Source organism: Euprymna scolopes, chromosome 36 (genome assembly GCF_053919585.1).
Source record: "Euprymna scolopes isolate OS-2025 chromosome 36, ASM5391958v1, whole genome shotgun sequence".
In the NCBI taxonomy this organism is placed as follows: domain Eukaryota; kingdom Metazoa; phylum Mollusca; class Cephalopoda; order Sepiida; family Sepiolidae; genus Euprymna; species Euprymna scolopes.
Window position 1 is genome coordinate 86,442,067 of NC_136517.1, and position 23,747 is coordinate 86,465,813.

The 23,747-nt window shown below is 30.9% G+C and overlaps 1 protein-coding gene across 2 annotated transcripts in view; it reads right to left on the reverse strand.

Moving 5' to 3' along the window:
- The window catches only part of LOC145260662 (exportin-1-like), an 89,221-nt gene that overhangs the window by 4,713 nt on the left and 60,761 nt on the right, over positions 1-23,747 (reverse strand). For both annotated transcript variants that reach the window (XM_080119011.1, XM_080119010.1), the window contains exons 14-23: positions 22,140-22,217; positions 18,772-18,928; positions 16,126-16,289; positions 13,732-13,866; positions 12,941-13,045; positions 9,323-9,508; positions 7,253-7,375; positions 4,915-4,986; positions 4,731-4,806; positions 500-727 (exon numbers count right to left, since the gene is read on the reverse strand). In XM_080119011.1, the coding sequence (XP_079975137.1) occupies positions 500-727; positions 4,731-4,806; positions 4,915-4,986; positions 7,253-7,375; positions 9,323-9,508; positions 12,941-13,045; positions 13,732-13,866; positions 16,126-16,289; positions 18,772-18,928; positions 22,140-22,217 (1,324 nt within the window). The remainder of the gene's footprint in view (positions 1-499; positions 728-4,730; positions 4,807-4,914; positions 4,987-7,252; positions 7,376-9,322; positions 9,509-12,940; positions 13,046-13,731; positions 13,867-16,125; positions 16,290-18,771; positions 18,929-22,139; positions 22,218-23,747) is intronic.

Sequence of the window (23,747 nt, forward strand, 5' to 3'; positions counted from 1 at the left end):
AGGTGACACATACCTTGTGTTATGCAAAGAGACTGTTTCCTTGGTGCGCATTGCTATGATATGCTGAAAGCTGCAAGAAGCATTTGTTACGATTGTGATGAATTGATAATGCACAGCTGGAATCCTTGGATCAAACAAACGAATGGATGAATGATTTTGAGGAAATTTTACCCCGCTAATGTCCACTAGGAGGGCAACCAGAGTTATCCTGGAAAATCTATACTGGCAAAAATTTACTTTCACCATGACTAATGTTTGTGAAAATTTTTTTAAAAGCCCAAGGCATGGTTGTTCAGAAAAGTGCAAACAAACATACGGGAGTGAATTACTAGGTTCAATCCCTCCTTTGTTGAGGAACCAAAACTAGCAGCTTAACAGTGCACTCCTAGGAATTCTATTTCTTTGGGGAGATGGAATTTTTTTTTCTTTTAAAGCCAAAATCTTGTTCAAGAAAAAGATTAAATTTCTAAAGATGAACAAAACAGCTTCAGATACTTACCAGCTGTATGCGAACTATCCGTAACGACAGAGAATATATGCTGCAAAATATCTGTGAAGTACGTTTGGTAAAAGCTTTGTGCAGCATTTTCGTGTTGGGCTACGTTCTGTAACAATGCATAAAGTATATCGAGTCCAATATCGGCAACGTTCCTCATAGTGTGCTTGAAGGCCCAAATAATCGAATCCAAAACCAGTTTGAACTGGGCAGGTGGAATATCCAATAAAGCTTTTAAAAATAAAAAAAAGATCATTTAAAGAAATCAATACCTAAAAAATAGCGACATTTATATCAGCTGTATTTACCTGGTGTTACTCGAATAGAGATATTACAAAATGGGGGAGGGGGGTATTTATGGCCTATCAACCATTTATGGGTTATTTAATGCTGAATAAAGGTGTAAAATATAATTCTATGTGAGGACACTTCTCAACCTATATACTCAACAAATTTTTGATCTACAAACTTGAAATTTCGTATATAGAGTATTCAGACATGGAAAAATTTTAATCTGCTTTCATCTGGAAAAAAGGGCTAAGATATAAAAATTGAAAAATTGGTACGTGGGAGACCACTGCCTTTTTATCTGTTTACAACTGTTTCATGACTGCACATGCGCGGTTGTGAAACATGACAGTTTCCTTATGTAAAGTTGGTTTGAAAATACTCTTTAAAAGTCATGTAATGGTTATCATCATTGACTCATTGTCTTTAGGTTTTGCTTTCGATCTCAACTCAAACTTTTTTTTTGTTTACAAGAATTAAACTGTTCAGAAAAAACATAATACTCACATGCACGTGTTCCAGTTTTTTTTCCATTTTCTTTTAATTCATTTTTTTTTTAAAAGTTAACGTTTAATACCTATAGTATTTCTATATATCTATAAAAGTGAACATGTGTGTGTGTGTGTGTGTGTGTGTGTCTGTCAATTTTAAGTCTACAGACTCAAAATCTGATATACAGGGTACTGAGATTTGGGAAATCTTTGTAATCCGTTTTCGGACAGAAATTTGGCTATTAAGAGGTCAAAGTTCAATTATTTGATCTTTAAAAACTCTACCAAACTCCTCAGACAATTTTGGGTATAAACAATTGAAATTTTAGATATAGGTTTCTTGGACATGGATCTACCTTAATAACTTTATTTGAGCCCAAAACAATAAATGTTAAGGGTTTTTTTTTTTTTTTGCTCAACATACACCTCCAAACACCTGGGCAATGCCGGGCTGAAATGCTAGTCTGTTTATAATAACTAAAAATTCTGCATTAATTAAAATGATATTTATGCGTATTTTACAACCGGGCAACGCCGGGTGCATTTTCTAGTTATTTATGCTTCTAGAATACATTACTCTTAGGAAATTCTAGAGAAGGTACCATCATTATTGAGGAATAGAAAAACACAAACCCAACCAGTGACATTCCTCTTAAAAACCGTTATTCTTTTGCATTGATAATCTTTGATAGGTACGAAAAAGTAAAACCAATAATAACAAACAAGGGTAGGAAGATGAACATTTATTTAAAAGTCTGTGTAAGAAAATATAATTTTAATAAAACAATTTTTTAATCAAAACAACATTGGATTTTTCAGCAGATTATTATTGAATGGATACTATTTTAACAGATTATCAAAACAAAAAAATTTTTTTTTTTTAAATCAATATTTAAATATTAGTACGGGATGCTCAGTTTCTAAATGCAACGTTCTAGTAAATCGATCACCGATTTTAGGAAGATGAAGGAGTTAAAGAAATCGAAAGACTGAATAAGTTCGTAAAAAAATGGAACATGAAATGTCATGTTATATGACAAAGTAAACAAACACATCGTCCAGAAGAAACGAGTAAAACATACCGTTAATGGAAACAGATAAAGAAGGAAGAGTGTGTCGCCAGTGGTTGCAAAAAGGAAGTAAAGACCAACCAGAAGAGGAAATTAGGAAGAAAGTAACTTTTTAGTTAAGAGTAACTTAAAGGGAGATAACGGGTTCAAAACAGAGAAGCAGAACACCTAATTTTAAGGTAAAAAAAAAAGCTATGAAATAGCAAACATCTCAACAACTTGACTTGATAAAAAAAAATTTATGATTTTTGGAATGTGCATCCCCAAATTAGTCTTCTCAGCTTAGAAACATTGGGCACCAAAAACAATGTGTTGGCCAGTGTAATCTTTGTTCTCAGCATTATTAACCTCCAACCAAAGATTTTTTTTTGTATCTACTTGGAAAATAAAATAAAATAAGGTTTTGAATTTTTTGAAGAATCAGATGGAATAATACGGCTGGGGATGAACGTAAATATACAGGAATAACATGACCGGCTGATTGATTGGATTGGGCCTCTCCAATTTCACATCTAGCCAAAGTGAAAGAATAACACAACCACCAGGTTTGGTTAGTTGCTTTACGGCATATCAGTCCTATTCAGGTTATTGAATGCCAAATCGAATAATTTTGGAAAAAAGTTTTTATGCTTCAAGTTCTTTATATCTTCAAATATTCATGGCATTTAGTTTAGTAGTGGCATATTAGACTTATTTAATGTTGAATCTAGTAATTTTGGAGGAAAAAATAGATTTCATGTTTCAAGTTTTGTTTTCATATCTTCAAATATGTATTCATGGTATTTAGTTGTTTTATGGCATATAAAACGTTTTCGGGTTCTATCATTTTTGCAAAAGATTTTATGTTTCAAGTTCTTTATATCTTCAAACATTTATTCATGATGTTCCATTGGTTGTTATGTAAATAAAATTTTTTTTTTTTTTTTTTTTTTTTTTTTTTGCAAAACTTGAGTTTGGAAAGGGGGGAAAAACCCCGAAAAACAATAACATCGATATTTGCCACATTTTAAGTCAGGAAGCCACACAACCTGATCTGGTAGCACCAGAATAGCGACAAGGATTCTACAGTCTATAGGTGGCCTAATTTTGCCCCTTCCCCCTTTCCCTATGTGGAGTTATAGTCATTGAATTTGTGGTCCCACTGACAAGACATGTAAGCTGATGCTCAGATATCACATTTTCAAGTAAATAAATATATATATACACGGTTTACATTAGTTATAACTACATTTAAGATCCTGTTTGCTCAGAAATTTATTATAATTATGTTTTACTAGCAGAACCCGTGGACATTCCACCGTAGTTGAAAATTTTTAGAACACAAATAAAATGAATAAAATAAAATAAAAATAACAATGAATTTAAAACAATGTTTTAGCAAATTCTTTTTTAATCTTTCAAAGCTAAAAAGAATGGAGTTGAAAAATTTAGATTTTTTTCAATGAAAATTCAACTCAACACTTTTTTCTGAATAATTTTTTTTATAAATTATAATGAAACAGATGTCAGTTCACTTGCATATTTTTTTACAAAATTTTAAAAGAAACTATAATAAAAAAATGTAGTCTCTTCTCAATATGACTTTTTTAATTATTAAATAAATAGTCAATTTGAAACCGTAAACAGACAGCCATGTTAATTTTTTTTTTCTTTTAATTTTTGGAGAGGAAATGGTTTTAATGAATTTTAACTGATAAAGAGCAACTATAAAGGGAGGTAATTCATTTCTCGTTAATGTTTGCGATGATGGTTTTTTGTGACACTGAACGTACGGACAAGTAAATTAATATTTAGAAGTATTTAGAAGTATTTCTCTTCGTATCACTTGTTTGCTATAAATATATTCTTGGACTAAAAACAAAAAAAGTGAATGAGTTCTTTTGGTACTTGTACAGTTTAATTAAGGCATTCAAAAATGAAAATATCGAAAAAAGGTTATATCGTACATATCCGTTTTGGACTGAAGATCTCAGAAAAAAAATTTCATTTAATTTGATCGAGTAGTTTTGTTTTTTACAGCGGAAAAACATGTTCTTATGAGAGCACGTTGAAGGCAGACATTATGGAATTTGTCGAACATGCCACGAGGAGATATCTCCATGTAAAGTGCCGATACTCCCTCCCCATTTTTATTACTAGCTTTTCTTCCTAAAAATTTGAACCTTTTGCTCGGTATCATAAATTATTTTTTCGCTGTAAAAAAAAAAAAAAAAGAAGCTACTTCATGAAATTAAGTGAAGTTTTTTTTTGGAGAACTTCGTTCCATAACGGATACATGCAATATAATCTTTTTTCAACATTTTCATTTTTTAATGTCTTGATTAAACTGTACAAGTACTGTTCTTTTCTATTCAACTGTTCACCATTGTGTTGTACAAAACTTACCCTGGAAGCAATGAAAGTTTACGGCTTGTAATAACAAGAAAAAATTGGTTCGGTGTTCAGGAAATTCCTCAAAGTCCTAGAAAAGAGAAAACACAACATAAACAAGTTTCCTTTTGTGCATGTGGATTTTTGATTTTTCAAGATAATTCTGACATTTTTCTCAGTTTGCGTCAAATGACCTTACCTTATTAATCATATCAAGAGTGCACTCAAACACGGCATCAAAAATCTGTGGAATTTCTTCTGTGATGTGGTTCTGCAAGCAATCAAAGTGAAATTTTAAATTAACAAAAACTTTTTATAGAATTTTTGTTCTGCTTAAAACCATGCAAGGTCCACCTCCACAAGTGAAAAGTTACTTTCACTAATGTTTGTGCAAATTTTTTTTTAAAATCCAAAGAGCGGTTATTGAGAAAAATGCAAACAAATGAACAGATGAATGATTTGTGGGCAATTTTACCCCTAGGGGAGCAACCAGAGTTATCCCGGAAAATCTGTTCTGGCTGGTTTACTTTCACCATGACTAATGCTTGTGCAAAATTTTTTTTAAATCCAAGGCGTGATTATTGAAAAAAATGTGAACAAATAAACAGACGGACGGGAGTGAATTACTACGTTCAATCCCTCCTTTGTCAGGGACCAAAAAAAATATAAAACCTTTTTTCTTATATTCAAAAAAAGTCTAAGAAAAAAAAAAAAAAAAGGATTTCTTGTATATAAATAAAAACCCCTGAAAAATCTTAGCCATTTTCTAAAAAGCTAAATGGCCGACTATAGTTGAGGACAACCCAAAGGCTTTCTTTTCATTAGCTGATACAGAGATGTAGTTGATGGCATTACTCCATTCCCAGGATTTCTCCACTTACCCTTGATCCTCCCCTAACAACACAGTATTTAGCAAAGAGGCATCAAGTCTTTGGTATGACTAGAGCAAGGATTGAAATTTATGTCTCCCATACCATTTACAAACCCTCTTAACATTTTGCCTAATCGGCTGCTCTCTAAATGGTTTTACTTTGGTATGGAGAAACAATAATAAGCGACCAGAGTTACCACGTTGTGCTGGCTGGAAAACAGTGGCACACAAACATAGAACCATTAGAGTAGGAGACAAGGATAATTACGCAAATTTGAAAGTCCAAAATGGTGGAATAAAAGAAAACGGCACTTCTGCATTCCATAGACGGCGCTATTGTTAAGGGGTAATAACTCCAATTTCTTTTTGGTCAAATAACACGACAAATAACAAACAAGGTCCCCTCCCTCCCCCGAATACAAAAATATATGAAAACCAAAACATTGTATAAAAATGTATCAATATATATAATTGTAAAAACATTTATTTAAAAGTCTGTAAGAAAATATAATTTTAATGAAACAATTTTTTAATTAAGACATTGGATTTTTCAGCAAATTATTATTGAATGGATACTATTTTACCAGATTATCAAAACAAAAAAATTTTTTTTTTTTAAATCAATATTTAAATATTAGTATGGGATGCTCAGTTTCTAAATGTAACGTTCTAGTAAATTGATCACCGATTTTAGAATCACTCAACGTTTTTAGGCCAAATTTTGTAAATTTAGCCTTTTTTAAAAACTGTTTAGTCTTATTTTTGGAAATTATTTAAATAGCAAAATTTTTTAAAAAGGCTAAATTTGCAAAATTTGGCCTAAAAACGTTGCATGGTTCTAAAATAAGTGATCTATTTATTTGAATGTTGCATTAGAAACAGAGCACCTTCTACAAATATTTAAATATTGACTTTTCAAAAAATATATTTTTGATAAGTACGAACCTTTATTATGATGAAGTGTACCAAACTAAGTATAATGGTATCCATTTGATGTACAGTTAGGGATTAATAAGGACTAGTATTTTATGTGAAAATAATCACAAATTTAACCATATTCAACTATCCATTTGGCATAAAGCACTTATTTTAAGTCAAGAGCTGTAATGTTTTTTTTATATTTATATACTTAGCCAGTATTCCAGCAGAGTTCTCAATTATAAAGAATAAAATTTTCAAAATAAGAACATAATATTTATACAGTTTATTTTCAGAAGTTTAGATAAAATAAGCCATCAGTACCATTGGTTTCAAATCTGATATTAAGGAACCATTTTGGGTCCTAATATCAAGCTCTCATAAGCTGATCTATCTCATCTGTTGTCTATAACTAGAAGTGGGAGTTTCCATTTCCAGTTATAGACAGATCAAATAGATTGGCTGAAGAGAGCTTGATATTGGGACCTAAAACGGTTCCCTAATATCAGGTTTGAAACCGACGGTACCAATGGCTCATCTTATTTAAACTTCTGAAAATAAAATGTTATAAACAAAAAAGTCTTAATAAGGATGTTTAAAGTAGATGGTGTTTGGCATGCCATAAATATTGATTTGGTCACATGTTGGACAGCAGTATGCTTTAATGGCCAATGTGTAATCTAGATACAATGAAATATTTTTTTTAACATTTATTATGAGAATTTTGCTTTAATACATGATGTTTTACCTCCAAAGTATTGACGATGGTTGCCATTGTGCTTAAAACTTCTGGCTCCCGAGCAGCGGGGACGTTTCTTTGATAATCCAGCAGCACTGCGTCCAGCAGGGGAGGTATAAAGTTTCCAGCAACCTGAAAGTTTTAAATATACAATTAAACAAAATTACAGAAACTCAACAATTTTAAAACTAAATAGATTACAACTTTTTTTTTTTTTTTTTTGCAAAGGAGTCATCACTTATCAAGGCCCGGAGGCCATTTGAGGATAAAGTTAATGGGTGCACAGTAGTCAATGAGACAATATTGTAATCATTAGTAGTGGAAATGTAAATTGTATTACTTAAGGGGATGGCTCATCAAGAACTTGTTTACGTGGGACTTGAAGATGACTATATTGTAGTCAGTTGGAAAGCAGGGAAACAGAAGAGAGATCCACAGGAGTGCGGTTCTAAGAAAGAAGCTTTCTTCATGGAATCTATGCTTAGGTTTAGGCACAGATAAAAAGTGAGGGAAATTATTGATAGTGGTTTCAGCTAGAGGAGTGTTTTTTGATGATGTAAAGATAGAAGGCTGGTTTTAGATGCATTAAAATTAACCAGCTACCTCTTTCCCCGATTGCACCAAGTGATCAAAATCAGAAGAGAGAGAATCAAAGAGAACTTGGTCGTTTATGGTCTTTGAAGTGTTGCCATAGATGGTAGTGTCATCAGCATAAATGTCAATGAATGATCTTAGGGAGATTATTGATGTAGATCAGGAAGAGAGTTGAGTTTAGGATGGAACCCTTCAATGCAACATCATATTAGTCGTACATAACACAGAATATAGTGAAGTCATTTTTGTTTTAAATTTTTACTTGTTTACACTTCTTTAAATTTATACAGAAAAAGAAATAAAATTTTATTCGTACAGACAACAACCCTTTATCTTCTTCAATTAAAATCAGTTATTCTCTTTGATGATTTGGATGCCAGTCATAATTGAAAAATGTTCTGCTATTTCCAATTGTCAGAGTCGAACTAGATTATTTTTTTAATAAACTGTAGCAAAGTATGTCATTTCATTGCCAACAACATGGTACAAGAATAACAAATAAAAATTGGCTAGTCCGAATCAAAGTTTAACATGTCAGACTAAATGCTCTGAAGGTCCAACTTTTAAAATCTCCAAAGATAACTTAGACTAGTTGTAGCAGGATCAGTTAGCAGGGGAAGGCCAACAAAAACATAGAAAAAAATATGGTGATCATCATCATCATCATCATCAATTTAATGTTCGTTTTACATGCTGTCATATATTGGATGCTGTTTAAAAGAAATTGATTTTCAAGCTAATCTATCTCTGGCCAGGTCTGTCTTTATTCATCTTTTTTTTCACACTTATTTTTAGCACTTCACATGTTTTCCTTGGTCTTTTCCCTGCATAGGCTGACTCTGCTACCCCAACTGATTTACATCCTCCAACCTAGCCATGCTTCTTTCAACATGGCCAAACCATCAAAGTCTACTGTTCTGCACACACTACAAAATCCTCCTCTGAGCTCATTACATTTGAGCCTGTTCCCAAGACTCACGTCACACATCATATCATTTCTCTCCATGCAACACATGTCCTTAACATTTACTAGCCAAATTTTACTTTCAAATATTATCACTGTTTACACATGCCTGATAGATTCTTACATTGGTCGACAGTGGTAATGCTCTGCTGGTTAGTAATGGCAAAAATTGAAACTTTTGCTACATATTCCCAATTTTACTTATCACACTAGCACCTGCTACACCAACAAAATTTCTGAATAGCCTCAATAACTTTGCCATCCACACATATTTTCTCCATATCAGAGTTTGCATTTGTCTTTTGTCGTACATTTCTTGCATACAAACTGTTGGTCATCATCTGTCAACACACCTGTAGTTTCACTGCACTTGTTGTGTATATCCAAACAAAGAAAAAAAAAAAAATTTTAATTTTTACCATTTCTAACAATTAAAATCCAACTCATGATACAGCAAATATGCGATTGAACCAAACGAGACGACAAAAAAAAAAAAAAGATTAAAATGACGTGTTCCTTACCATTTGTGGGTCATTCGACCGACTAACCCAGCCAGATATAAGTTTCAATGTTTCTTTCTTAACAGTACGCATGCTCCGGATAAGAGGTTGTTTTGTGACGCTCTCACCATTCGTAGCGATAGCACTGCTAATATTCTCACTCATCACCTTGTATACATTCAACATGTCTAAATAAATCCGACCAAGCTGCAAGAAAAACAAAAAACAGAAAATATATATATAATATATCCATTCAATATTTATTCGTAAATTGATACATTTTCATTATTTACATCAAATCATTATAAGCGCTTGTAAAATTAACTTTTAAAATCAAAGTACAAGCCTTTCGTCCAACCCTGAATATTTTTTTCTATTATTTATTTAACAGGTTTTGTTTGAGAATTGTTCATTCATTAATGTTTTTAATTTTCATTTGAAAATTATACTTTAGTACGTTGTGTATAAAAACAAAAATTGTAAAAAAAATTAAATAAAATCTAAGAAATGTTTTCTATAAATTAATTGTATGTTATTAAAAATCACAGAAACATGATTAAAGCCAAACAGAACTGAAACTGCCAGAAATCCTATAAACTAAACCCCAGCCCCACCCCAATATATGCACATGTGGTGGTAACAATCTTTACTGAAACCACACAAAATGGTTATGAAGGATCAAGGAGAGAGAGCACCACTCACACCTTCACTGAATTGAAGCTTATTGCCACTGAAATTACAGAGAAGACCAACAATCAGTGATAGCAAGAAATCAATGTTAAACGGCTGTTGCGATAACGCAAAATGATTTGCAACACTTATAGAAAGAAGCAGAGGGTGCTGGAAATTCACATAAACTTGTCACTTAAACTTCAAGCAACATTTATTGATAATGACTTGTGTGACCACTACTAGTGAGTAAAAATACACATTTTAAATACAGTTTATTATTCTAAAACTATTGTAAATCATTGTAAGAACTGTTTTTTTAAGTGAGAAAATAAAATTGAAATCTTTTTTTTTTTTTAACCCCCAAAAATATTACAGATTGTCCTGTTTTTTTTTTTTTTGTTTTTTAATTTTTTTTAATTGCTCCAAAGTCTACATATTAGATATATATATATATTTTTTTTTTTTTTTGGGGGGGGGGGGGTTAAAAAAAAAAAAGCAAAAAATGTTTTCAAAATTGCAGCATCATTGCAGTTTTTTTTATCACATTTATTAAAATTCATTAAAAGTGTCATTGCAGTTTTTTTATTATATTTATTAAAATTCATTAAAAGTGTCACTGCAATTTTTTATTAAAAGCGTCATTGCAGTTTTTTATCACATTTATTAAAATTCATTAAAACCGTCATTGCAGTTTTTTATCACATTTATTAAAATTCATTAAAAGCGTCATTGCAGTTTTTTTTATTACATTTATTACAATTCATTAAAAGCGTCACTGCAATTTTTTATTAAAAGTGTCATTACAGTTTTTTTTATCACATTTATTAAAATTTATTAAAAGCATCATTGCAGTTTTTTTATTACATTTATTAAAATTCATTAAAAGCGTCATTGCAGTTTTTTATTACATTTATTAAAATTCATTAAAAAAACATTCTTCATTTATTTATTGCGGACTTATTATCCTCAGTTGTTTTAGTTGTTGTTTCACAACGTTTCGGCCAACTATTCCTCTGGCCTTCATCAGGTGGTTACTGCGACGGAATAGGAACTCTGAATCACCTGACTGCATTCTCAGAAATTACTACCTTCCATAGTTGTTGTCATCTTACCACCTTTGGCCAACTAAGCCTCTGACTTTGGGTAGGATTGAAATCACTATCTTCAGACAATGCTCACTCTGCAGACCGTAGAGATTCAACATCTTTATCCACTGCACCACAAGCCCCGAAGGTCGATCAAGGTTGGATTTTTTGGTCTTATAAAATCCACGTTTATTTATTATCTTATCTTCCGTTGTCGGGTTCGTACCGAGTGGTATATATATTGTTTAATTGGAATTCATTATTGAGCTGAGTATTATTTATTCATTTATTTCTTGCGGACTATTATTATCTTTTCGTTGTTGTTTCATGACGTTTCGGCCAACTATTCCTTTGGCCTGTGTCAGGTGGTTACCTTAACAGAATAGGAACTCTAAATCTCCTAACTGCATTCTTAGCAATTACTGCCTTCCATAGTTATTGTCGTCTCACCACATTTTGGTCAACTTGGCCTCTGGCCAGCTTTGGATAGGATTGAAACCACTATATTCAGACAATGCTTACCTGGAACCATAGGGATTCAATGTCTCTATCCACTCTGCCAATCCTACCCAAAGTCAGGCAGAGGCTTAGTTGGCCAAAACGTGGTGAGACAGCCACTATGGAAGGCAGTAATTGCTGAGAATGCAGTCAGGAGATTCAGAGTTTCTATCCCTTCACGGTTACCATCTGACGAAGGCCAGAGGAATAGTTGGCCGAAACGTCATTAAACAACTAAAAGATGAGAATAACAGTCCGCAATAAATAAATGAATAAATAAATTAATAAATAATACTCATCTCAATAATCAATTCCAATTAAAAAATATATAAAAGAACATTCTTGTTTTAAAAATATTATTTAATATCAGAAAACATGGCAACATTTTGTTGACAAGAAACCAAGCATGCAGGGTCTCCCCTCCGCAACTGAAAAATTTACTTTCACCAGACTAATGTTTGTGCAAAATTTAAAAAAATATTCAAGTAGTGGTTATTTAGAAAAGTGTGAACAAACAAACAGACAAACGTATTGGGAGCAATTTTACCCCTATAATGGCCTCTTATCCCGGAAAATGTTTGTGCAAAATTTTTTAAAAATCCAAGGCATGATTACTGAGAAAAGTGCAAACACACAGACGGGAGTGAATTACTAGGTCCAATCCCTCCTTTGTCAGGAGACCAACGATAATAGCTGAAAATTAATAACTGTACATATTTTATTATTGGAATCCTTTGAGATGAGAAGGCCCAAAGAATAGTTTGCCGAAACATTGTGAAACAACAAGTATGAAGATGACGATAAGAGTCCACAAATAAAAATCATTCATTTCTAAAAACAAAATATTAACAATTTATCAATATTTGTCTTAACACAAAAAGATTTTCTGGTTTCTTAATGAGAAAAAAAAAATAAACACATTTATCCCATATTAACAAAGAAAGAGGTGATTTTAATTCATAGGTAGAAACAGTTTATTTGCAGGTTCTTGACCTTATCTCGAATGTTTATATGCAAGATAATGGTCAATAGCCTGCAAATCAAATAATTTTCTTTTAATTGTTTAATATTGAATATTAAATAGTGCTTCATAAAATATCATGTTGAAAGGTTCACTTGATTTTCAATAAGATTTTAGCAAAATATTTATTTTGTTAAAAAACAGTTAAAAAATCAGGTTGGAAATGGGGGTCATTTTACATTAAATTTGCATATAAAACTGAAGCCTCTTGCTAAAAATTGAACGAATATTTTTTGAATATGAAACAATATGGAATCAAATAAATTGGTATATAGAAAATTAGGTGAAAATTAAGATTCACAAATACAAATTTATCAAGTATTGCGGAATTTCAATTAAAACTTTTATTTTGTTATCACTGACCTGTAGCACATACGGATGACCCAACGCCTTACATGCACGCACATTTGTCTTGAGAATATTACCAAGTTGTTTGACAGCATCAGGATCTTTCAAGACCTCAACATTCTGCAGAAACAGCAACAAAAAAAAAAAAATAAAAAAAAAAAAGTCAATTAAAAGTTTCCAGAAATAATTTAAAAGAAAAATAAAGAAAAATGAAGAAATTTTTGGATTATAATTCCCAAACAACAGACGAATACTCAGAATAGAGAATATTATCAACTTTAATCCACAACCTTTGACAATAGAGTAAATGGATTTCCATGTAATGTACAAAGTAAAACATTGCAAAATCATTTTTTCATCACTCATCAGAAAATCTTGAGGAATTCACAGAATGGAATGATAAAATTGTCGTGCTAGAAAAGACAACATAATTCCATTTCCATTTGATGAAAACCGTTTAATAGTTGCTAATGGGCTGGGGGAGATTAGAGTTCAATTCTTGATAAAGACATACCAAAGACTCAGAAAAAATAAAATAAATAGATAAAAATTATTACTTGATCCCTCTTGCTAAACAGCATTATAAATTAAAGATCAAGGAGAAATGGAGTGATTCAGGGAAGGAATGACACCCTCCCCTATATCTTAGCATAGTACTCAATGCAAAGTGTGCCACAATTAATCAGATTGGATTTCATAGCCCATGAGGGTATCAGTTAAACCTATCATGGAACCGCTGAAGAAATTAATGGTCACGTTATTAAAAAAAAAAAAAAAAAGATGTAGAAGCGTGATTTTTATTTAACCTGTGTCGCTTGATTGATGATGCCATCCCATACTTGATTGGGTAACATCATGTATCGTTCAATAAGATGATCCTGAGGAAGCTGATCGGTCTGGGCACTTATCATCAAACCCACAGCCTCATAGAACGTATGAACCTACAATTAGAAAATAACAGATTTTGCAAGGTAGAAAACAAAACAAATTTTAATTTTAATTCATTTTAAGAAATTTCAGTAATCAAATTTCAATAACCAAATTTCACAACATACAAACGCCATTAGAAAAAAAATTTTTTTTTTTTTAATATTTAACAAGCCTAATAATAATAAAAATTTAGACTGACTTAAAGCTAAGCTTCAGGCAAGGTTATCATTCATTTTAACATCTTATTTGTTCTGTAATGTATGAAGTCTAACATTTTCTGGCAGTCTACAATCTATCTCCAAACTTGGCCATCTTTAGGATCAATTCCATTCAAATTTCATTGTCTAAGATCCTTATTGTTGATTTGCATCAAGGTTTTCTTGGATCATCAAATCTTCCTTCAGCCTTCCACCTCAAAGTCTTTGCATTTTCTTACTTAGTATTTTCAATTGGTAGATGTAAAACAATTAAGGTAGCAGGTCCAGTTCACAAGAGAAAACAAAAGAAAAAAAAACTGAGAGGAAGTGATAAAAATCGACTGGAAAGATGGATAAATCTGGACAGGTAAGTTTGGAAATAAATTTCTTTTAAATTGAAATAAGGATGTGAGGACACTTTAGAAGAACGATATGCAATAAAATTCCTTTTTAAATTTGTAAAAAATGCCACAAATGTATGGAATACTTCAGACTGCTTTTGGACCATCTTTCATGAATCAAGCATCAGTTGAGTGGCATAAGAGATTCAAGGAAGGCAGGGAGTTTGCGAGATACGATGAGGTGTGGGAGGAGTAAGAATGGAAGAACACTAGAGTTGATTGATCAAATAAAGAATTTCATCGATAAGGACGGTCATGCACAGTTTGATGTTAGTATGGGATCATGAGCAACTGAAGATGCAGAAGATTTGCACAAATGCACTAGTCCACAATTCCATCTGTGTCACGGACTATTTGACCAAGATAGGCATCAAGACAGTTCTTCACCCTCTCTATAGTCCAAACTTTGCTTCTTATGACTTTGAGTTATTCCCTAAGCTCAAGGAAAACCTTGGAGGCTGTCGTTATGAGACAATTGAGGAGATGAAGGGTCACTGACACGCTCACACAAGATGACTTCCGTGGGGCCTTCCAGAATTTGTTGGAACAGTACAACAAGTGCATTGAAACCAGAAGAGGTTACTTCGAAGGGGACTAGAGTTTCATGCATGTACCATTAATAAAAATGCCCATAGGAAAGAAGTCTGGAAACTTATTGAACGTACCTCATATATCAAAATATATATATATACTAGCAGGCTGCCCAGTCATAAAGTATGCTTAATATATTTTGATTAATGCAGATTTTGTACTTATTATATTATATTGGACTCAATATATGATTTAAAAAGTTAAAAAAAGAAAGAAAAAAAAGACTTGTGCACCACCATCGAGAATCTAAACCAAAACATTTAGCTGACGATTTACTTTTTCCTTTGACATTAATGCCTGAGCTATGAAGACGTTTACTGCAAGGTTAAAAATTAAAACATGAACCAATAGCTATTACGTGATGCATGCATATTCGTAATGCCATCGTTCGACCTTCACTTGACAAATTCCATTTTTTTTTAAATTTTCACACTGATTTTCCCCGGCTAAAACCCAAGTTTCGCATGGGTTCAAATACCCTATATATTAAGTTTCATGTCTGTAGATCAAAAACAAGAGGAGTTTGGTAGGTAAAATTTTTTAAACGCATATACGTATACATAAATATATATAAAAAGAGGTTTGTGTTTACCTTTTTATGCAAATATTATGCAAGTATAAATCATGTAGAATATCTGCATGGATATAATTACATGTAATAATTAACTAAAGATGATCATCCCATAAGAAAACCAAAATAATAGGGAATTAATTAAACTGAATGTTTAAAAGAATATGCAAATTAGTTAGATCTTTTCCAGATGAATGCAATTCCACGACCCATATATATATATATATATATATATATATATATATATATATATATATATAAGTTGTATTTTCTTTTTAAATAAATAGAAAAAAGGGGTTTTTACTATGAATATCAATACACAAAAAAAAAAAAAAAATTTATAGGAATATATATATATATATATATATATCTCAATCATTAAGTCAAAAAAAAAAAAAACCTTTACAGGTGTAAATACATGATTTGAAGCCGGATAAATATGCATATTTTTATGGATTATAAGTTTATGATTAGAGACGAAGAATGTCAGTGGAAAATCTCTTTTCTTACCTGTTGAGGTTGGAGATCACAAATGATTGTATTGATACTCGTTAAGATCTCTTCAATAAATGGCATCATTTCTCCAACTTGTACTTGAACAAAATGTCGACGACATTTTTGCGCAATTTTTATAAATGTATCACATGCCATATCTTGAACTCCATCATGCGTTTCTGGAAAAGAAAAAAAAAAAAAAAAAAAAAAGACATGTATTTCTTCTGATATATTCATATTAAAAAAAGACAATTTTAATTTCATTTCGGAAATCTTAATATTTGTTGTTAGTGACAAAATCAGAATACATATTAACTATCCTTCATGTCACTAAGAAAAAAAAATAAAAATTAAAAAAAAAAATAATCACTGATATTCGGAAAGACTTGGGCTCTTAAAAATGTTCAGAATTTACTATTTTAGATTTCAAAATAAAGAGTCAGAATTATGGGAATCATTAGAGTTAGAAATACCTTTCTTATATCAAAGATCTTGTGTGATTGTAAAGTTTTAGCATGGTCTATTGCATAAAAAGTAGCTGAAATGGAGATGAATTTATGCAAATTCATGTTAAAGAAAGTTGGGTAAATAGTGCAAGTCAAAATGTCCATAATTTGCGAATGTAAATATATGTGAGTATTTGACAGCATGGCATTGTGTATATGTGTTGGTTTACTTTGTTCTTGTTAATATATATATATATATATATATATATATATATATATATATTAGTTGTAAGTAGTAATTTGTTTCTGTTTGCCTGACTCTCACTGACAGTTGGAAAAAGAGTCGATTATTTTAATTTGACTTATTACTGAATATTAGACTTCAAAATAAGGAGTCGGAGTCAGAATTTTGGGAATCGTTAGAGTCAGAAATACCTTTCTCACATCAATCGTAGATCATTTTGTGTGATCGTAATGTTTTAACACTCTACAAAAAAAAAAAAAAAAAAAGCTGAAACCGTGATGAATTTTTTAGCGCGCGCACGCGTAAGAAAAAAAAGATTATTATTAAGAAAAAAAAAAAAAAAACAACTAAAAATAGTCGATGGTCTGCCATTGCTGACCCATACTTCCACCTTATTTCCGCCAGGGGTCGTTAGTGATGTTATCTCTCAAACAAGATGGCCTGTAGCAAATCTTTGATAAAACGTCTGATAATATTTGATTTTCTTAAAACAAAAAAACTTGATCGATTTACGTATATGACATGTTCATGCAGTGACAAGTATGTACATTATAAAGATTTTTTCCAGATTTTTATAGTAAAAAAGATTACTTGTGGACCATTTATAGACTTGCACCCAAAATTCAAGTTTTCAAAACAAAATTTGATATCTAAACAATGCTATAATAAAATAAAAATCTTAATTGACAGCAAAAATCATGGTAATTCTTTTATTATTCGCATATTCCGGTTGTTTCCATTATCTGCCTGGAAACACTTGTGAAAGTTCAAATTTATTACGGTAACAAACCTCATAAGTATCAAATCATTTTCACTTATTTCATGAAGTAGTTTTAAAGGTCAGTTATTTACATGAAAATAACACGCAACTAGCAAAATCCAAAACAGCCTTTGGTTTGCAGCTTACATCTAAAGTTCCAGTTTGTGGCAGGGTTGAAATTTCATAGGTTATCAGTTGAAGTTGATGGTTTTGGAACAAAATTATAATTAGTCAATTTGAGTGCCGATTCTCGACATGTATTTTCATTCATTTTCTGTTTAGTAACAGTCATGTGTGATTTCAAGACACTTTCACCCATTTTATTTAAAACAAATGTTTTTTTTTATGCCTGCCGACAATCATATTTACATTCCCTGACCCACTTAAGTGCGATTAAATAGTTATTTTCTCCATTTTTAAATGTGCCTGTGCTGAATTTGTTTTACATTTCAATTTTGAATGCACAATGCCAGAAATTTAAAAGTAAAAGTTCTGTGATAAAAGGGACATAACTCCACAATAAAATGCTGCAATTTACATACATTTACTACTTCATTTTCAGTATTTAAAAAATATTTTAATGGTATTTTAATATTTAAAAATAATTTATTAGCATTTATTTCGATTTTATTTTCAATATGTTGACACAAATATTTACTGAACATAAATTCGATTTTCATAGCCTTTTTAAGACATTTTCCATTTTTTCAAGGAAATAATAGAAATAAGGCCTTTTTAAGGCAAAAGGCCAAAAATTCAAAGACTTTTCACGTTTGTACAAACCCTGGAAAAATAAAATTCAAAGATTTTTCACGTTTGTACAAACCCTGGAAAAATAAAATTCAAAGACTTTTCACGTTTGTACAAAACCTGGAAAAATAAAATTCAAAGACTTTTTACGTTTTTACAAACCCTGGAAAAATAAAATTCAGCAAAATAGTGACAAAAAAACTTTGGTTAGACTCTAATGATTTGGTCGAAAGTTTTTTTTTTTGTTTTTTTATTATTATTATTATTATTCTGTCAAAAAAGTAGAGAGTACACATATTTAATTTAACTAGAGAGAATATGTGTTCAAGCTTTGTTTTTACCGAAAGTTCATTCCGATTAACTTTACGCGTTATCCTTACTAAAGTATTTTGAAAGACACTGAGTTTACATAATGTATTCAATATGAGAAAAAAAAAAAAAAAAAAATAGAAGGTACTCACCATGCATGAATTCAAACAATTTGTTGACAACAGTTTTCAAAAATTTCCAATGTGCTCTCAAAAACCGTGGGTATTGACCAACAACATACATAATGTTGGAAGCAATAATCGCTTTATTATCTTTACCGCGCTTTTGTTCACACAAGCCAAGTAGATTCTGAAAAAGAAAAAAAAATTGTTTTATTTAAGAAAAGTTTTTTTGCAAAATAAAGAAGAGCAAATATATATATATATATATATATATATTTATTTATTCTCTCCTTGGGAGAAAAAAAAATGCAAATTTTATTTATGTGATGAATTTTGAACATTTCATTTTTGTCGTCATAAAAATGTTTCATATGATTCCTTTAAAGAACGTTTTTTTTAAATTTATACTTTCAGAATTGAAAATCTTAAAATAGTCTACAAATCAGATTTAAGTTCTTAGAAACAGTCTGTTCATTTCACAGCTTTTAAGACAAGTTTACATGGTTCTTACAGATTTTCAAGGCCTTCTCCAGACAAAATTCAGGGTTTGATTTACAATCTGCAGCGATTTGAAAAAGTGGTAAAAATAACAAAAACAAAAATACAAATAAATGTTACCATAGCCAACAAAAATTACTTTGCAACCAACCTTCGCCATTTTTTTTTTGTTTTTAAGTAGTTTTAAATGCTTTTTATTACATCTCAAAAAATAACTTTTTTTACGACTTTCAAACCAAAATGGCTGCTGTTTTGTCCATTTTTTTTTTTTTTTGGTTCGGCCTATTTAGTTTTAAATTATCATTCGCCATTGTAGAGTCCCTTCTGCACAAAGAAAGTATTTCTTTTTAAGGGGCATGGGGGGGGGGTATTTATAGCACCTGCCACTACCCCTCCCCATTGTGCCCCCATGAAAAAAAAAAAAAAAAATTAAATTATAAATGAGAACAAAAATAGACGGAGATTTGAATCTTTATCACAAAACTACCCAATGTAATTTTGTGATAAATGGTTGTAACTCTTGTAATTTCAGAAAAATGTATTTCGATTTTATTTTCAATATTTAAAAAATATTTTGATATTTTTATTAACACTTTAAATATAATTTAATACTATTTATTTTGATTTTATCTTTAATATTTCGACACAGATTTTTACTGGACATAAAGAATACAATTTTCAAGGCTTTTTCAAAAAAGATTTTCAAGACAGTTTCATATTTTCAAGGTAATAATAGAAATATAAGTCTGTACGAACCCTGGTTTAAAGTGTAGTATCTGTTGCAAGCATCATCAGCAATCAGTTTTTTTCTGAATGCATCTAGTCAGGATTTTATTTGAATTATTTGTAGTTGCCTTCAGCAAAACTATTCAATCCAGTGTCAAGGGTAGATGGTTCTATTTTTATTGTTTTTGTTTTGTCTTACAGCAAAGCAATCTTTCAGAATTTGTTCAAGTGGATATTGTGGAATTCAGCTTCCATTAAGAAATTTTACGATGATCAACATTTTGTTCATTGGTTTGAAAGCACAATAGACTTAACTCGTTGAAGCAAGAAAAAAGAAATTGATTGCCATATATATAAGTAGATATACAAACTTGTGAGGCAAACAGCAGCAAATCTATGATAAAATGACATGGTGCATGCATTTTTAGCCAAAATGAAACTTACTTCAAACTTAAGATTTCTATTTCTCAGTCAAAACTGAAGAGGTAAAAAAATGGGACAGTTTTGATTCTCGGACTTGTGCAAACAAGATGTGTTCAGAAAAAGAAAAAGAGAGAAAATTTAAAAAGTTTTTTTTTTCTTAGTTACAAAATTAGAGGTTAACAACTTCAGGGGATCTGTACTCATTTAAGATCTCCCTAAAAAAATGAAGCATGTTTCAGGATTTGTTCACATGTCATCATAGAACATTCTGTTTGAATTTATGTAATATTTCCATTTCTCTGTTGGACAACCAATAAGTGAAATATGCCATTTAAGTTTTGAAAATTTTGTTTTTCATCGCATGGCTTATCCAATAAACAGCTGGCCATGAAAACAACCATAAAACCCCTCAAGACTGTCCAATCAGTCCATACACAATCATTAACATGAGGCTTCTTTATTATACAAAACAAAAAAATATTGAATTTCAAGTAAAACAAGCCAAGCATGTGGGGACCCCCTTCCAAGAGTGAAAAATTTAGTTTCACCATAACTAATGTTTGTGCAAAATTTCAAATTCAAGGAGTGGTTATTGAGAAAAGTGAAAAAAAAATAAACTGGGGTGAATTACTAGGTCCAATCCCCCTTTGTCGCGGGGGGGGGGGGGACACACACACCAACAAATGGTACCTACGTAATTGTCATGTCACAAATAGTAACATATCCAAAAATTACAAAAAACGATAAGATAGAAAAATAATCATTAATGAAAAACAGTTTTCATCAAAGTTTATATGGGAGATAAATTTTGTCTAACATTTTGAATTACATTCGTCATGCAACATAAGCAACAGAACTTAATTATCTTCCCTGTCAACTTCTCTTTTCACAATAGTTGTAATATAATGATTTCGTCTCCTTTCACAAATTTTTTTCATTAATTATTTTTCTATCACATTATTTTTCATAATTTTTAGATATATTACTATTTGAGACCTGACAATTATGTAGGTACCATTTGTTCCACTTGAAATTCAATATTTTTTCCTTTGTGTAATATAGAAGAGCCATTAACATTACTTGCCAAAGTACAGTGCATCCCCTTCAGGTACTGTTGCGAAAAAATGCTTGATTGGCAACAGCTCAAGTAAGAAAAAGAAAAAATAACTTTTTAATAATACAAAACTTATATAGCGCTTTAAACACAATACACAGAAAACTTACACCAGGCCGACTCAAAATCCTTTAAAGATTTTGGAGTTAGTCTTGATTTTTTCACGCAGGCCCTCTCTGTCGACAGAAGGAATTTATTCAATCATTGGACTTGCTCTGAGATATATTTTAATTGTTCCTATACCCCTCCATCTTTTTTGTACATACATTTTATATAATTGTGCGTGTGTATATATATATATATATATATATATTATTTTACATGAATTCCCGTTTGCTTATATTTTATATCCCTGGGTATTTGCTCTTTCGTGACAAAGTAATTCGTGTTTTGTATTTCTGTGTTATACCAACGAATTAAGTTTAGGCTTTCTCTGTATTATTTTTAAAAAGAAAAAAGTAATATGACGTTAGTAGCATAGTTAAAAAAAAATTTTTTAAAGTGCTTCTCATTAAACCCAAAGCAACCATTTTAAAAAAATAAAAAAAACGCAACAAAAAAAGAGACCTTTAACCAACAAGAATAAAATGCATAGCATTTTATTCTTGTTGGTTAATTTCAATAAAACGATAATCACCTTGATAACTGTCACCAAAAATCTCTTCTCATCGTCTTCATACATAGCACCACTGATTGAGCCAATTGCCCAACACAGCTGAAAAAGGGAGAATAAAAATATAACATTTAGAAAGATTCATCAAACTGGTTTTCAAAACGGAAATATTTTCAAGATTTAACAGTTAAGAAAGACCAGACGAGTGTGAAATTGTTTTTAATAAATATTGTTATTTATTGAAAATAAAATTGAATTTTTTTTTTTTTTTTTTCAAATTTTTGAGTAATAAAACATTCATGTTCAGGAAATTGTTCTTTTCTTTTTATTTTTCCTCCTCTTATATGGCATGGTGGTGGTAAGTCCTGACATGGTTTGAGATCCTTAGAGTTAAGTCAAAATGATGTTTATATGTCCGATTACAGTTTTTGATATCTGTCGAACACATGTCTAATAAAAGGAAATCCATTATCTTATACAAAATGTCTAATTCCTCTCATTTGCCAATGTTCACTTTTTCAATCAATCAACCATTTGGTATAATGGTATAAGTGCTTGCTTGCTAAAGGGCTGGGAGATTAGGGTTCAATCCTCAATCAAGTCAAACAAAAAAAAGGAAGATACTTGACACTCCCTTGCTAAACACTCAGCATTATGAAGAGGGATCAAGAGCAAGTGGAAGAATCCTTGGAATAGAGTGGCACTCTCCCCTACACCTCGGTGTAGCAGTTAACAAAAAGGGAGCCTTCAGGTCGTCCTTAACTATAGTCGGCCACTTAGCTTACTTGTTTAAAAATACATAGTAGGATGTTTGCAAATTTTATTTTTATCACAACTGTTATCTATCATATCTATGAAAGTGAGAATGTGTGCGCGTGAGGACACTTCTCAACCTATATACGCGACAAATTTTTTATCTATAAACTTGAAATTTAGTATATAAGATTATTCAGGTATGTGGAAAACTTTTTAATCAGTTTTCATCCAGAAAAAAAAAAAGGGCTGCTAAGGAGTCAAAATTGAAAAATTGCTATGTAGGAGTCATTGGATTTTTATCTGTTTGGTAACTGTTTCACGAATGCGCATGCGTGAATAATTCACATTACAGATTACTTATGTTAAGAATAAGTAGTTTGAAAATACCTTTTAAAGTTGTGTCATGCTGGTCTAATGGTTATCAACTCTCTGTGTTTAGGCTTTGGTTTCGATCTAAGTACAAGTATGTTTTTTCTTTTTTACTTCAAAGAAGTGAATGGCTTAGAAAAAACAATACTTGCATGTACATGTCTAAGTTTTCGTATTAATTAAAATATAATATTTATGCATATTTTATTTTTGATAAGGCATTATTCTAGAAGTACCTGTAAATAAATGTCTGTTATTTAAACAAAAACAAAAAAAAGTAAAAAGTGAGTTGAATTCTTTCTTTTTTTTGAAACTGAAACCTTGAAATCTTCAGTCTAACTGTATAAATAGAGCTTTAAATATTACCTTCAAATAATTATAATCATAGAATTATGATTTACATTATACTAGAGGACTGCCTGACATTTCTCTGTCATAAAATATGCTTAAATATATTTTAACTTATGCAGAGTTATTATAGAATCAATTCTCTATCGTATATTATAA